Raw genomic sequence first — 17,023 nt, 5'->3', positions numbered from 1 at the left:
ATCACTTCTCTCACAGGACATCACTTCTCTCACAGTACATCACTTCTCTCACAGCACATCACTTCTCTCACGGTACATCACTTCTCTCACAGGACATCACTTCTCTCACAGGACATCACTTCTCTCACAGGACATCACTTCTCTCACAGTACATCACTTCTCTCACAATACATCACTTCTCTCACAGGACATCACTTCTCTCACAGGACATCACTTCTCTCACAGGACATCACTTCTCTCACAGTACATCACTTCTCTCACAGTACATCACTTCTCTCACAATACATCACTTCTCTCACAGGACATCACTTCTCTCACAGGACATCACTTCTCTCACAGTACATCACTTCTCTCACAGCACATCACTTCTCTCACGGTACATCACTTCTCTCACGGTACATCACTTCTCTCACAGTACATAAATTCTCTCACGGTACATCACTTCTCTCACGGTACATCACTTCTCTCACAGTACATCACTTCTCTCACAGTACATCACTTCTCTCACAATACATCACTTCTCTCACGGTACATCACTTCTCTCACGGTACATCACTTCTCTCACGGTACATCACTTCTCTCACAGTACATCACTTCTCTCACGGTACATCACTTCTCTCACGGTGCATCACTTCTCTCAAAGCGCATCACTTCTCTCACAGCGCATCACTTCTCTCACGGTGCATCACTTCTCTCACGGTGCATCACTTCTCTCACGGTACATCACTTCTCTCACGGTACATCACTTCTCTCACGGTACATCACTTCTCTCACAGTACATCACTTCTCTCACGGTACATCACTTCTCTCACAGCGCATCACTTCTCTCACGGTACATCACTTCTCTCACAGTACATCACTTCTCTCACAATACATCACTTCTCTCACAGGACATCACTTCTCTCACGGTACATCACTTCTCTCATGGTACATCACTTCTCTCACGGTGCATCACTTCTCTCACAGTCCATCACTTCTCTCACAGTCCATCACTTCTCTCACAGTCCATCACTTCTCTCACAGGACATCACTTCTCTCACGGTACATCACTTCTCTCACGGTGCATCACTTCTCTCACAGTGCATCACTTCTCTCACAGCGCATCACTTCTCTCACGGTGCATCACTTCTCTCACAGTACATCACTTCTCTCACGGTACATCACTTCTCTCACGGTACATCACTTCTCTCACGGTACATCACTTCTCTCACAGTCCATCACTTCTCTCACAGTCCATCACTTCCTTCACGGTGCATCACTTCTCTCACGGTGCATCACTTCTCTCACGGTGCATCACTTCTCTCACGGTACATCACTTCTCTCACGGTACATCACTTCTCTCACGGTACATCACTTCTCTCACAGTGCATCACTTCTCTCACGGCGCATCACTTCTCTCACGGTGCATCACTTCTCTCACAGTACATCACTTCTCTCACGGTACATCACTTCTCTCACGGTACATCACTTCTCTCACAGTACATCACTTCTCTCACAGTCCATCACTTCTCTCACAGTCCATCACTTCTCTCACGGTGCATCACTTCTCTCACGGTGCATCACTTCTCTCACGGTACATCACTTCTCTCACAGCGCATCACTTCTCTCACAGCGCATCACTTCTCTCACAGCGCATCACTTCTCTCACAGCGCATCACTTCTCTCACAGTCCATCACTTCTCTCACAGTCCATCACTTCTCTCACAGGACATCACTTCTCTCACGGTGCATCACTTCTCTCACGGTACATCACTTCTCTCACGGTACATCACTTCTCTCACAGTCCATCACTTCTCTCACAGCGCATCACTTCTCTCACAGTCCATCACTTCTCTCACAGTCCATCACTTCTCTCACAGCGCATCACTTCTCTCACGGTACATCACTTCTCTCACGGTACATCACTTCTCTCACGGTACATCACTTCTCTCACGGTACATCACTTCTCTCACGGTACATCACTTCTCTCACGGTACATCACTTCTCTCACGGTACATCACTTCTCTCACGGTACATCACTTCTCTCACGGTACATCACTTCTCTCACAGTACATCACTTCTCTCACAGTACATCACTTCTCTCACGGTACATCACTTCTCTCACAGTACATCACTTCTCTCACGGTACATCACTTCTCTCACGGTACATTACTTCTCTTTTCACAGCCCCAGCTCTTTATACAGCCCTCCATCTACAGCACAACCCCCTCTTAGTGTAGTTCTCCTCCATGCACACATCACGGACTACCATACACAAAAACATTCAAAGTTTAAAACATCAAGATCTTACCAGCAGTTCGCATATACAGAGGGCTCACCCGACTTGCTAAACCCATCGCCGGACAGCCAAATAAAGTGCGGGCGCCAATTCCTTTGGAGAGGAAGCAAATAACAACAAGACTGGACCGGCCGTACAGGTCATTGGGCATTTCGCCGGGAGGCTGGAAGGGTGGGGGATGCTTTTTTTTTACTTGGGGGCTGGTTTTGTAGCAGTGCCGCATGCAGCAGTTTTGAAAACACTGAACGGTTCCTTGTATAACCAACAGTTTTCAGGCAACAATAAAAGTGCCAAGGTAGCTCTGGTGATTAATGTACCTGCTGGAGAGAGATGAGGTTTTGTCAAGGGGCAGTTTTGACCCATCTAAGGTAGCTCAGAGGGTTAATAGGAATGTGTGCTATGGGGATTACAGAACAGTATTTTTTGTGCATAGCTCAGTGGGATACTGCTTTTGTCACAGAGATCCTTTTGTTACTCATAATTCAGCAGCGTGAACTAGGACCTTGAAAGAGCTGAATGCAAACTGCATGGTACAGGTTAGAAAGTTATTTTTTCCCAGTCTTTGATTATCCTAATTTTGCTAAAAAGGGTTTGTTTGGGTAGAAATAAATTATTAGTAATGTCACTCCTAACTACTATGTTATGTTCTGAATCCTGAGTTTCTGCTTCCCCAGACCAAGCACTCTTAAAAACTCCTGCCAGTATGGATGAGATGTGACTCCTACACCTTGTTGTCCCCTTTGTCTTATATAACGTTTTCTATACACTGATTGATACACGTATGATCATTGTCTCTGTATGTGTGTGTCATGTAAAGTGCTCCAACACCCTGTGCTGGTGAGAGAGGTGCTATATAATTAATGAAATACATATACGAAAGGGGCTATGGAACGATGAGAGGCACTGTTAGAGAGTGATGGTGGAGGAACCATTGAAGAGCCACAATAAAGATGCTCTGTAAGGTCATCATTTACTATGCTTTACAAACCAATGCAAGTGAATATATAATGAAAAGTGTGTGGTAGAATGTACTGTTTGCCATTGTAGTGCTCGGGCTCACTAGCTTTGTACTCTATGGGGACTGTTCTGACAAAATGTGCCAGGGCTGCTTTGTATTCCCTGTCTGGCCCTGAATTACAACATGTCATTGCTCTCAGCACTTAACCTGAACATTTTTGCCGGAGTGTAGAGATACAGTGAGCACAGGACCTTGCTATGCCACCAGATTCAAGCTAGCTTGGCTGATGAAGGGTGATACCCTGAAACCGGTCCCAGGATGCTTGTTTCTGGTCCAGTGAGGACTTGGCCTGGCAGTTCGGGCTGGACTGATTTGCATATGGCTGGGTCTGAGTTTGAATGGCATGACAAGCAAAAAAACAGATGAATTAAACCCAGATCTGTGACTGGGGGTGAATGTTTGATTTGTTCTGCATTCCGTCCATCTTCTGTTGCTTTTGCATCAAAGGATCAATTTGGCAGCTATAGGGGGCACAAATGGATGGTCAGTTTTGAGAGCCACTGCTTCTTCTGATCCCCTATTCATTCTCTGATTCAGTGTTTCTGCTTTAAACTACTCCAGAAATTACACAATGGGTAGGAAATATTTGGAAATATAGATGAACCAAGAAGTAATGCATCAGGGGTTTTGTTAGAAATTGTCAATCATAAGACGATTTCTTGAGATCATTCTTCTGTTATTCCTATTTTGGGGTGTTTGGTGCATGCTCAGGAGGGGTATTTTAATGGAGAATGAATAACTTAATAAGTCACATCGGGAGTAGAATGTGATAGCCTGCCCAATCATTTTCTACACCTTCTTTGCTCTGGAGAATGGGTAATAAAAGGACTCCCCAAGGTCTGAGGCAAAATCAGTTCAGTTTCCAAAGCAATAAGAATATTTTGTGATTAGGTGCACTAATCCCCGAATATGTCGCGCACACACATCACAAGTGGGTATGTGTAGGAGGCTGGACTGGCTTGTAGTGAGTACCAAGGGGTACTTACAATTTGCACCAGGCCCAGGTATCCCTTATTAGTGTAGAGGGGTGTTTAGCAGCTTAGGCTGATAGAAAAGGTAGCTTAGCAGAGCAGCTTAGGCTGAACTAGGAGACGAGTGAAGCTCCTACAGTACCACTAGTGTCATATGCACAATATCATAAGAAAACACAATACACAGATATACTAAAAATAAAGGTACTTTATTTTTATGACAATATGCCAAAGTATCTCAGTGAGTACCCTCAGTATGAGGATAGCAAATATACACAAGATATATGTACACAATACCAAAATATGCAGTAATAGCAATAGAAAACAGTGCAAACAATGTATAGTCACAATAGAATGCAATGGGGGCCCATAGGGATAGGGGCAACACAAACCATATACTCTGGAAGTGGAATGCGAACCACGAATGGACCCCAAACCTATGTGACCTTGTAGAGGGTCGCTGGGACTGTAAGAAAACAGTGAGGGTTAGAAAAATAGCCCACCCCAAGACCCTGAAAAGTGGGTGCAAAGTGCACCTAAGTTCCCCAAAGAGCACAGAAGTCATGATAGGGGAATTCTGCAGGAAAGACCAACACCAGCAATGCAACAACAATGGATTTCCAGACGAGAGTACCTGTGGAACAAGGGGACCAAGTCCAAAAGTCACGATCAAGTCGGGAGTGGGCAGATGCCCAGGAAATGCCAGCTGTGGGTGCAAAGAAGCTGCCACCGGATGGTAGAAGCTGTGGATTCTGAACGACAAGGGCTAGAAACTTCCCCTTTGGAGGATGGATGTCCCACGTCGTGAAGAGTCGTGCAAAGGTGTTTTCGTGCAGAAAGACCGCCAACAAGCCTTGCTAGCTGCAAAGGTCGTGGTTAGGGTTTTTGGATGCTGCTGTGGCCCAGGAGGGACCAGGATGTCGCCAATTGCGTGAGGAGACAGAGGGGGCGTCCAGCAAGACAAAGAGCCCACTCAGAAGCAAGCAGCACCCGCAGAAGTGCCGGAATAGGCACTACGAAGTGGAGTGAATCGGAGCTCACCCGAAGTCACAAATGAGAGTCCCACGACGCCTGAGGACAACTCAGGAGGTTGTGCACTGCAGGTTAGAGTGCTGGGGACCCAGGCTTGGCTGTGCACAAAGGAAATCCTGGAAGAGTGCACAGGAGCCGGAGTAGCTGCAAAACACGCGGTTCCCAGCAATGCAGTCTAGCGTGGGGAGGCTCAGACTTACCGCCACCAAACTTGGACTAAAGAGTCACTGGACTGTGGAAGTCACTTAGACAGAGTTGCTGAGTTCAAGGGACCTCGCTTGTTGTGTTGAGAGGAGACCCAGAGGACCGGTGATGCAGTTCTTTGGTGCCTGCGGTTGCAGGGGGAAGATTCCGTCGACCCACAGGAGATTTCTTCGGAGCTTCTAGTGCAGAGAGGAGGCAGACTACCCCCACAGCATGCACCACCAGGAAAACAGTTGAGAAGGCGGCAGGATCAGCGTTACAAGGTCGCAGTAGTCGTCTTTGCTACTTTGTTGCAGTTTTCCAGGCCTCCAGAGCAGTCAGCAGTCGATTCCTTGGCAGAAGGTGAAGAGAGAGATGCAGAGGAACTCTGATGAGCTCTTGCATTCGTTATCTAAAGAATTCCCCAAAGCAGAGACCCTAAATAGCCAGAAAAGGAGGTTTGGCTACTTAGGAGAGAGGATAGGCTAGCAACACCTGGAGGAGCCTATCAGAAGGAGTCTCTGACGTCACCTGCTGGCACTGGCCACTCAGAGGAGTCCAGTGTGCCAGCAGCACCTCTGTTTCCAAGATAGCAGAGGTCTGGAGCACACTGGAGGAGCTCTGGACACCTCCCAGGGGAGGTGCAGGTCAGGGGAGTGGTCACTCCCCTTTCCTTTGTCCAGTTTTGCGCCAGAGCAGGGCTGGGGGATCCCTGAACCGGTGTAGACTGGCTTATGCAGAGATGGGCACCATCTGTGCCCATCAAAGCATTTCCAGAGGCTAGGGGAGGCTACTCCTCCCCAGCCCTGACACCTTTTTCCAAAGGGAGAGGGTGTAACACCCTCTCTCTGAGGAAGTCCTTTGTTCTGCCTTCCTGGGCCAAGCCTGGCTGGACCCCAGGAGGGCAGAAACCTGTCTGAGGGGTTGGCAGCAGCAGCAGCTACAGTGAAACCCTGGGAAAGGTAGTTTGGCAGTACCCGGGTCTGAGCTAGAGACTCAGGGGATCATGGAATTGTCTCCCCAATGCCTGAATGGCATTGGGGGGACAATTCCATGATCCTAGACATGTTACATGGCCATGTTCGGAGTTACCATTGTGGCGCTATACATATGCCGTGACATATGTATAGTGCACGTGTGTAATGGTGTCCCTGCACTCACAAAGTCCGGGGAATTTGCCCTGAACAATGTGAGAGCACCTTGGCTAGTGCCAGGGTGCCCACACACTAAGTAACTTAGCACCCAACCTTTACCAGGTAAAGGTTAGACATATAGGTGACTTATAAGTTACTTAAGTGCAGTGGTAAATGGCTGTGAAATAACGTGGACGTTATTTCACTCAGGCTGCACTGGCAGGCCTGTGTAAGAATTGTCAGATCTCCCTATGGGTGGCACAAGAAATGCTGCAGCCCATAGGGATCTCCTGGAACCCCAATACCCTGGGTACCTCAGTACCATATACTAGGGAATTATAAGGGTGTTCCAATATGCCAATGTAAATTGGTGAAATTGGTCACTAGCCTGTTAGTGACAATTTGGAAAGAAAATGAGAGAGCATAACCACTGAGGTTCTGGATAGCAGAGCCTCAGTGAGACAGTTAGTCATAACACAGGTAACACATACAGGGCACACTTATGAGCACTGGGGCCCTGGCTGGCAGGGTCCCAGTGACACATACAACTAAAACAACATATATACAGTGAAATATGGGGGTAACATGCCAGGCAAGCTGGTACTTTCCTACAGTCTGAGACCACCTGACTCATTTCACATTTACCTGGACCACTCATTAGTTCTCTTATTGGTGGCAGGCCTCATGCCACAGGGCGTGATCATCTCAGACACCAGGTTCTCCAGCCTGGGCTTTAAACCAATCACAACCAGTGAAATTAATTAGGAACTTGTTTTTTCTCAACAACTGTGATGTTCGCCACCGAGGTTGTTTCCTCTTTAATTTTTGTGATTTGCTTTACAGCCACCGCATATCTAGATGAGTCACTAATTCTGTTCATGTATAAGACGTCTGTTTAAACTCGATAATTGTGTAATTTGTTGCTGGACTTCGTAACCCGTACATCTGTTCTTTAATAAATTGCTTGAATGCAGTAGTAACTGTTGCTATGTAACCCACTCAGGTACAATTTCGGGGCTTGTTCGCTCTTTATAAAAACTGCAAATAAATGAATACAAAGCCCTCAAACCCCTGCCCACTTCTTCAGTGTACAAATCTCCACAGTCTGCACAGCCCTTGGCACTTTGCACAGTCCTCTACTCAGAGCTGAGCCCTCTCCACTCTGGCATGTTCGTCACTCTGAGCTCATCTCGCCATTCTACACACAGCATAGTCTGGTGCCTGCAGAGCCTCAATCCCTGAACAGCATAATCCAACTTCTGCACACCCTCAATCGCTACACAGCATCGTCCAGTCTGCACAGCCCCAATCTGTACACAGCAGAGTCCAAACCCTGCTCAGTCTCTGCACAGCACAGTCCTTTGTCTGGAAAGCCTCAATCTCTACACAGCATAGTCCAGTCTCTGCATAGCCTCAATCCCTACAGAGCACACTCCATTCTACACACAACCCAATCCCTTTATAGCAGTGTCCAGTCTCTGCACACCCTCAATCTTTACACAGCATAGTCCAATCTCTGCATTGCCTTTGCCCCTATCTTTGCACTACCTCAATCCCTGCACAACATTGTCCAATCTGCACAGCTCAGTCTTTGCACAGCATAGTCCAATCTCTGCATGCTTTTGCTCCCTACAGAGCATAGACCAATCTGCACGGCCGCAGTCCTTAGACACCATAGTCCAGACTTTGCACACCCTCAATTCCTGCAAAGCATAGTCCAATATCTACACTGATCAGCCCCTACACAGCACAGTCAAAGCTGCAGAGCATAAATCCCTACACAGTATAGTCCAATCTCTGCACAACCACCATCTCTGCACACCATAGTCCAATCTCTGCACTGGCTCATTCTCTGCACAGCATAGTCTAGTCTCTGCACAGCCTCAGCCCTTACACGTCATTGTCCAATCCCTGCACATTCTTAATCCCTGCACTGCATAGTTCAAGCTGTGCACACCCTCAGTTCTTAAACAGCATAGTTCAATCTTCACAGCCCCAATCCTTACACTGCATAGTCCCTGCACAGTCTCAGTCCTTACACAGCATAGTTCAATCTTCACAGCCCCAATCCTTACACTGCATAGTCCATTCTCTGCACAGTCTCAGCCGTTACACAGCATAGTCCAATCCCTGCACAGCCCCAATCCTTACACTGCATAGCCAATCCCTGCACAGTCTCAGTCCTTGCACAGCATAGTGCAACCGGCACAGCCCCAATCCTTACACTGCATAGCCCAATCCCTGCACAGTCTCAATCCTTGCACAGCATAGTGCAATCTGCACAGCCCCAATTATTACACTGCATAGTCCAATGGGCCAGCCTCATTCCCTACACGGCAGTGCAATCACTGCACAGCCTCGACCCTCCACTTTGCACAACCCTCAACGCCTTACAATGGCCACTGCCTCCCAGATTTCTTTACACAACCTCACCGGTGCTCTGCTCTGCGCAGTAAACCACTCTCTGTTCAAGTTTCTACTGTTGAGAACCCCCATTCTGGTTCCCTTGGTCGGGTCTCAGGCGGACCCCACAACCCACTCTTAGAATACAACGCTCTATGCTGCTTTGCTGTATGAGAGGTGCCCTGCTTGCATTATCACACTGAAATAATCTCATATTGTGTGATTCAGATCTGGTAAGTTTTAAAACCTTGCATCTGACTCATAATAAACCAGGTCTGCTTGAAAAAGTGTCAGATGTGGGGGAGCTTTCGATTGTCCCCTTAAAATGATGTTTCTAGCGTTGTGATTGAATTTGCATTAAAAATCCACCAAGGAAGCTCAACTCAGAAGTAAATAGCAAGGAACGTTGCATTTCAGTCGGTGAAATAATAAAATGAAATAAAGTTGTATAAACTGGAGGAAGCTATTTCCACGTGGACGTCTCTGTTTGTGACATTTTTCCCACAGATTTTGCTTCTCCATATTTCTCCCCTATGTTTGTTTTCCGTTTTTAAACAAAAGCCCTTTTATTCATGAGCAGCTGTATAGCAGAGTCCAGCACAGAGCCGGCCTGAAGGTGCTTATGGCTGTAGGTGGACAGGGAGGTTATTTCACTGATAAAGAGGGGACATTGGATGGAATGTTTGGATGGTGGTGGGAAGACGGGGGTTGTGGGCTGAGGGGTTCCCATTGTTAAACATTCTTTATAATGTACTTCTATAAATCCAACCATTAGCGGGATTTCTTTAAATCAGTTACTTGTGCTGATTACATCGAGAACCCTTTTGATTACTTTTCTTATTCTGTAATTCTTGTGATATGAAACGTTTCCCACAATGTTAGAGCCAGCAGTCTAGAACCAGGAACCGAGAACCGGGTACTGCAGAGCCCGGCAGTGCAGGGCCACAGAGAGCCGTTCACTGTCCCCTCCAGGGCTGGATTGTGTGTTTTGTTTCACCAGCTCCAGAGCATTGTGTTTCTGGTAAAGAAAGAGGCGAGGAGAAGTGCGAGGACTGAATGATTCATTGGTAGGAATGTGGATGGATACAGGACTGAGGTGTTGTGAGTCCGTGTCTGTGGGCGGTCAGTGGCTGGGGGGCTGTAATTACTAATGTGATCATTGGTTGCTGAGCTCTGACCTCTGCTTCTGTGTCTTGCAGCTGCGGTGACCCTGGATCCTGACACTGCGCATCGGTGCCTCATCCTGTCCGAGGACGGAAGGAGCGTGAGGCACAGAGACAGAGAACAGGACCTGCCCGACACCCCCTTGAGATTCAATCATACCGTCATTGTCCTGGGGAGAGAGAGGCTGAGCTCAGGGCGGCATTACTGGGAGGTGGAGGTGGGGGACAAGACGGGCTGGGACCTGGGTGTGTGTGACGAGGCTGTGACCAGGAAAGGGAAGATCACAGCATCACCTGAGAAGGGATACTGGACAGTGTGGCTCAGAGATGGTGAATACGAAGCTCTCACTGTCCCCTCCACCCTCCTGACCCCCCGTGCGCCCCTCGGGGCTGTGGGTCTCTTCCTGGACTATGAGGCGGGCAGGCTCTCGCTGTACAATGTGGATGACCGGTCTCTGCTCTTCACCTTCTCCGGGGCCTCCTTCCCCCCCACCCTGCGGCCCTTCTTCTGTCCAGGACTCAACGAGGGAGGGAGGAACGCGGGGGCGCTGCGGATCCTGCCGGTGACAGGACGGGAGTGAGGAGACTGCAGCTCGGGTGAGAGAGCGGTGTAACCAGGTAAAGGAGCTGTGTATAATGTAACTTACTGTCTCTACCTTCAGGGAAGCTTACTGCGGGTAATGTCATTATTACAAATGAGTAGTAGTATCACAGTGAGTGCGGCGCTATCACCACATCTGCCCGACTATGAAACCAGGTTAAAGACCTGAAATATCCGACCTTCTGTAATGTAACCTGTGCACTGTAGGGAACAGTTGAGGAAATGAACAACAAACACACTCCGGCTTCTGGAGAAGAGGGACTGAGCTTCGGTGCCCAAGGGTCTTCTTCCCTCATAAACTGTGAGGGAATGACGGAGTCAGTCTTGGAAAGCTGCCTGATGCAACACCATTTGGCGCTGTGACTTAATGTTACTTATCTAGGAAGGAGTGCGAAGAGCGAGCAGACATGAGGAGGAATGAAACAGGGTAGCTGCGAAATGTCTTGTGTGACATTTTTGGAAGACCTGCCAGAAAATTCCATTATGGGGCATTTATGTTTGTTTTACAGGATGAAAGAAAAGAGCTCCAAGTGACATTGGCTAAAAAGTCAACATTGGATGACAATGTCACATATGACATGGCGTCATTAGGCAGCTCTAGAAAAATAAGCATAGGCAAAGCCAATAGGTCTTGCATTGATAAACTGGTGCGTTTTGTATTTTTCTTTCTTTTTTTATTTCAACCATATGCCACAGAAATAAGGAACAAAAAAGAAAACATGTAGCTGACTAAACCTGACGCCATAAATATAGCAATAAAAGTTTTAATTTAAAAGAAACAACCACAATAGAGCAGTGTGAGTGTTTCATATTAGGCAGATGTACAAGTATACCTATTGTAGTTCCAGTGAATATCACAGGGAAATATCCTTCTTTTTCATGCAAAGAAAAGTTGCTATTAGCTTTGAATCACTGCGACTGCAAAACATAATTTAAATACACAAAGATGAATAAACAAATCAAAGAGGGTAAGGAATGTAAAGAAATAGGCACTGGCGGAAGTGGGCTGACCCATTCCCATGTGCTGTATGCTGTGGTGGGCGGAAGCAAAATATGTATCACAGACAAACAGACCAGTTGATGAAGAGCTTTACTATATGTATTTATATGTATGTTTTACGTGAATATTGCTTGATTACAGGAGGCTGGCAAGGCAGCTAAAGCTATGTCTTTGCCAGACTTAAAAGGACAGGTGAAGGCCAGTTAAGAGATGACCACAGAAACCATTGAGAAAGCCAATAGGTGCAATGCTGGCTGCTACGCTTCTGGCTTTGTAAATGTTTGTTTTGTCATGCTTATTGTAAAATCGTTATTGTTGGGGAGATGCCGTTACCTGGTGATATATTTTTTGGTCTCTAAATGCACAAAGTGCCATAGTAGTGCCCGGCTCTGAAGGCAGCTACTGTGTGAAGCCGATCTAGGCACAGACATGAGTGCGCTACTGAAACTTTTATGCACAGGGGAGAAGGTGCTGCAGAGCGCCATGAAGGCAAAATAGCTGTTGTTGAGAAGCCATTATAGGCACAATTGAGAGCTTGTTGAGATCACCATTAGAGAACGTCTATGGACCAAGTAGCAGTAACACTCTTACCATTGTATGTCGGCTCAAAAGAGAGAGATAGGAAATGTGATGCAGGGAGATAGGCACCAAACATTTTGGCCATTCAAGGACACACTCTTCTCGTGCAGTATTGTGAATTATTATTGTTGGCCAAATCTTCTCAGGTGGTTAGGATGTCCACAAATGCCACTGAGATGTTTCAAACGATCTCATGTGTCATCCTAGACATTGTATTTAACTAAGGGCCAGTTTAGCGACACAGTCACATTATTTATTTCATGAAAAGAAATAGGTATTTTGAAAAAAAAAAAAAACATTTCTATCAAAAGACCCTTTTATTGGGAACTTTGTGCACTTTGTCTCCAAACATTACATTACATTGGGAATGTTACCTTAGTGACAGTACCATTCTGTTGTGTACACACAGGAGTATTGTGAGTTCCATAGCTGTTTTTGACTTCCTTCAAGATTCCCACGATGGAGAAATGAAATAACAAATAAGTAACATTTCCATTAGTGTTATCAATGGTACCTTTATATCAGTGGTTTGGTATTAAGTGGCCCGGTATCATTAGAGATTGACTCTGTGTTTATAGCAGCTCAGTATTGTGGTGAAGGACCCGGTATCTCTGGGAGCGTGTGTTTATTTCCTATTCAGGGGAGAAAACAATAAACTACGGAATTAAGTGTGTGATACCCTCCAGTATCCCACCCCCAAAAAATCAACCAAATTCGTAATGAGGGCCTTATTAGGATATTAACTTGAATACAGCTAAACAAAACTATAATAACAAGTTCAGATCCTTCCCAATATGTTGTCTTGGTCTTAATAGAACTCCCAAAATTCTTATGGTCTAATAAATGTGAGGGGGGTTGGAGGGACCGGGAGAATATATGGTCCAGTGTACAGTCTCCCAACTACTCCCAAGGATAAAGGGGCTTTCTGGTTCTGTCACAATGTACTTACATTTATTAGTCCTATAAATTAGAGTACACTGTTCCAAACTGCTCTGACCTCCTGGGGGACCTGGGGTCTCAGGAGCAAGAGCCCTCAAGCATCACATGGATGACTAGCATCATCATCGGGAAATGCTCCTCACCAGGCCGGCACTGCAACGCCTGGCGGGCTCCCCGAGGGGGGCTCTTATGCCGTGCTGTTCTACTTAATTAAGCGTGATAACCTACAGAGTAGATTAGGGTTGGAGAGAACAGAAGAAAGAGTTAAAATTGGTTATTCATCCCGCCAAAACATCATAATGCCGATAAAACGCAAGTCACAGGGGCATAAAATCATGTAGATGCAGTTTTTTGTGTTGCAATTAGTGTGTTTCTTAAGGTGCCAAGTACCTATGGGGTTTAACTGCAACATTTTTAAGTGTCTAGTGAAAGGACATACATTACACGTGCCACAAGGATGATGACCCTCAACTGGGGGGAGATCCCAGAGCGTCCTTTGACTCAATACTTCACTTGATGGTCGTGGTCGGGTATGCACTACAATGTCCTTGATATTAGCTGTGCGTTTGAATGCAAAAAGGGGTCTTGTGCGTATTGGCCATCGTTTACTTAGCAATCTCTTGATCGAATTAGACAATGGTGTATAGGTGGGAACACATGATAGTCTAGTCTGATGTGTCTTCTCAATAGTTGTGAGTAAGGCGTCCCTGTTGTTATTTCTAGCTCTCTTACGTGCCTGGTTCACTACTTTGGAGGGGTAGTCTTGGTCTTCATCAACCCCATACTGATTAAAATTATGATGTTTTGGCGGGATGAATAACCCATTTTAACTCTTTCTTCTGTTCTCTCCAACCCTCATCTACTCTGTAGGTTATCACGCTTAATTAAGTAGAACAGCACGGCATAAGAGCCCCCCTCGGGGAGCCCGCCAGGCGTTGCAGTGCCGGCCTGGTGAGGAGCATTTCCTGATGATGATGCTAGTCATCCATGTGATGCTTGAGGGCTCTTGCTCCTGAGACCCCAGGTCCCCCAGGAGGTCAGAGCAGTTTGGAACAGTGTACTCTAATTTATAGGACTAATAAATGTGAGTACATTGTGACAGAACCAGAAAGCCCCTTTATCCTGTTTGGAAATTGAGAGAGTCTCTGCACCACATAGTGTAAACATTAGAAGGTAAAAAATAAATGAAAGCTCTCTTCCTTCAAATGCTTTTAACATGTTAACCTCAGTATATTTTGTTTTTCATGTTTTTGCAGAAGAGAAAATGGCACCTATCAAAACCGGTGTATTGAAGGTTACTATTCACAAAATCGGGCATTTGTAAAGGATCCATCTGAAGAAAGTACATCTGCTAAAGACTGCAGATCTTCCTTTGTATAAGATTTTTGTTTAAGAAATGATTGCAACTTCAATACATGATTAAACAAATCAATACTGAGCAATGAGGTGCACTTCAAAAGTTACATCAGACGTTGGTTGTTTTAATAAATTCATATGCATACGTATATCACTCTGTAGTTATGGTTATGTCCACTTTCCATTGAAAAGGCCTTTTTGATTTGCTGGTAACTTTGATGAATCCGTAGGGTGACTTGCTTAGTTTTGTTGTAACAAGTTTCAGGCCGACGCAGCCGGGGAAGTAATAGTAAAGGAGAGATCAAAAGAATCATTTTCTTTTTTCAAGTCCAGTAAGAACATTTGCTGTCTGCTCACCAAAACATCTGAATTAAATTAATTAAAACTTGTTATAAAGATATACATTAACTCGGATATAGTGCAAAGCTGCTCATGAGTTTTCAAGTTGTAAATGCGTTAAAAAAATGAGTGTTTGTTTGAGAAAAGAGTGCCTGTTCAAGAATAGTGTATGAATGGCAAATACAAATATGATTAGCTGAAGCACTTAAAATTCTCAATTTTCTAAACTGTTCTCTAATGTGCATAATGGAAAAAAAAAACTTGGGGCCAAGAGGTGATGGAGGCGCATTTGAACCACATTTGAAACTAGAGAACAGTACAAATGCGCTTTACTTGAAAGACCAGTCCTGGCTTGCTTGCATTCTGGTTTGAAGGGGGCTTGACTTGTCAGTTCAGGCTAGAATGTGTCTACTGGAGTAGGACCAGGGCTGATTTGCAAATGTCTGGGTATAATATAAGGTAGCATAGTATGCAAAAGAAATCATAAACTGAGAATTAGGCAAGGATTCCATCCAATAACTTTTTGTAAACTTTATTTGCAAGAAGCACCATCAAGCGCAGCAACAAATGAGGGATTTACAAAAAGCCTGAATATGATTGTATTTAAAGTGTCTGTAGTTGATGTTTGTGTACAGAAAATGTTGAAACCATTACAGCCAGTAGGGGACTGGGTGAAGCTACAACTGGCTGTAGGGCCGTAGGTTGTGCAGAGTATGGTCTTGGCTTGGAGGGCCTGTGTGTGAGTGATGGCCAAAAAAAAGGCTTGTGAGCAAGGCAGCTGCATAGGACCATGCTCATACTATGGCTAAGGGCAGTAGGTGCATGGGGTGGCTGCAGGTCTCGCCCATTGATCAGGCCCATGGCAGTACATAGACTAGACAGAGAAGTAGGTCAACAAAAAACGTGCTGGTAAAGGGAATTTACCATTCGATAGAGAAACCCTTTCTTATGAAGAAAATTGATATTTCTTCCCCCCAAAAAGCGTCACTTCAGACATGGTTTTTCTTAATGGGTCTCAATAATTATAAAGACACTGAATAGTTCAGCTCACCCCTTGGATCTAGGAGCACTGTTATCAATAATGTAAAATATGTATTTTTCTTGTTCCATTGGATCATTTTACATATTAAAATATTCTACCTCCAAGAACAAGGAGCCCCACAAGACCATCAGGGTCCATTCCACCAATCAAGGTTGCTTTTGTGTTGCTGTTGCAGGGTCATCTTGTGTGGGATATTTGCTGAGCTGCAGCATGGGCTTACGTCTACCTTTTCACTAGGCATTACTGCCTCAATCCCAAAGTCTGCAAAGATGACCATTTGTACAGATATTTCTTGCAGGACTTCTTTGTCTTAGGTTTTACCATATTCTCAGATCCACCACCTGGAAGGTACTGCTTGCGTAATGACTCTAGTGGTAAGGAATCTATAAGTAGAACTATTCATCAGACAAAAAAAGTACGTTTATCATTAATATTTCTGCTGATACTCCATCTACCTGCAGATTCCTCCTCATACGCAACCGCTTCCACGTTCTGAGGTGTGGTTATGTGACTTTTAATAAGCTCACAAGTTAGTTTTGATACACTGCAATTTCTATCATTCTCTGTCAGCCTTATCTCTGCCTCTGATGGTGTGAGAAAAAAAATGGGCAGGTGATATCAAGACTGTTACCAAAGGGAATTAACATGTTTGTTATTTTCTAAGGGGATCATTTAGCACCTAGGAAGGATCAATTTTCCTGCTGTGTCTGTAAAGGCCCTCACCTCTGTTAGCGCGTCAGAGCCTTAATAAGTAAACTTACAAAGAGACGCGTTTAGGTCGACAAACCTTTGGACAGCGCTTGGAGACTTCCCAGTACGAAATATTTTCTTGCATCATTTAATCAATAAATCAGTACACAAATCAATAATGACAATCACTAATCAATAAACAATCAATAAGAATCAGTAATTGAACACACCTTGACCTTTCAGTCATGAATAACCACACCAGTTTAATTAAGTGTTAGGATATTTATTTCCCTATT

The 17,023-nt window shown here is 45.3% G+C and overlaps 1 protein-coding gene across 1 annotated transcript in view; it reads left to right on the top strand.

Annotated features, from left to right (window-relative positions):
• The window catches only part of LOC138299226 (E3 ubiquitin-protein ligase TRIM39-like), a 102,409-nt gene extending 87,339 nt beyond the window's left edge, over positions 1-15,070 (top strand). The window contains exons 7-8 of the mRNA XM_069237357.1: positions 10,218-10,799; positions 14,557-15,070. Coding sequence (XP_069093458.1) covers positions 10,218-10,762 — 545 coding nt within the window. The 3' untranslated portion in view covers positions 10,763-10,799; positions 14,557-15,070. The remainder of the gene's footprint in view (positions 1-10,217; positions 10,800-14,556) is intronic.
• Positions 15,071-17,023: the final 1,953 nt, after the last annotated feature.

Source organism: Pleurodeles waltl, chromosome 6 (assembly GCF_031143425.1).
Source record: "Pleurodeles waltl isolate 20211129_DDA chromosome 6, aPleWal1.hap1.20221129, whole genome shotgun sequence".
Taxonomy (NCBI): domain Eukaryota; kingdom Metazoa; phylum Chordata; class Amphibia; order Caudata; family Salamandridae; genus Pleurodeles; species Pleurodeles waltl.
Note: the sequence above shows the minus strand (reverse complement) of the source record. Positions and strands in the feature narration are given on the sequence as shown.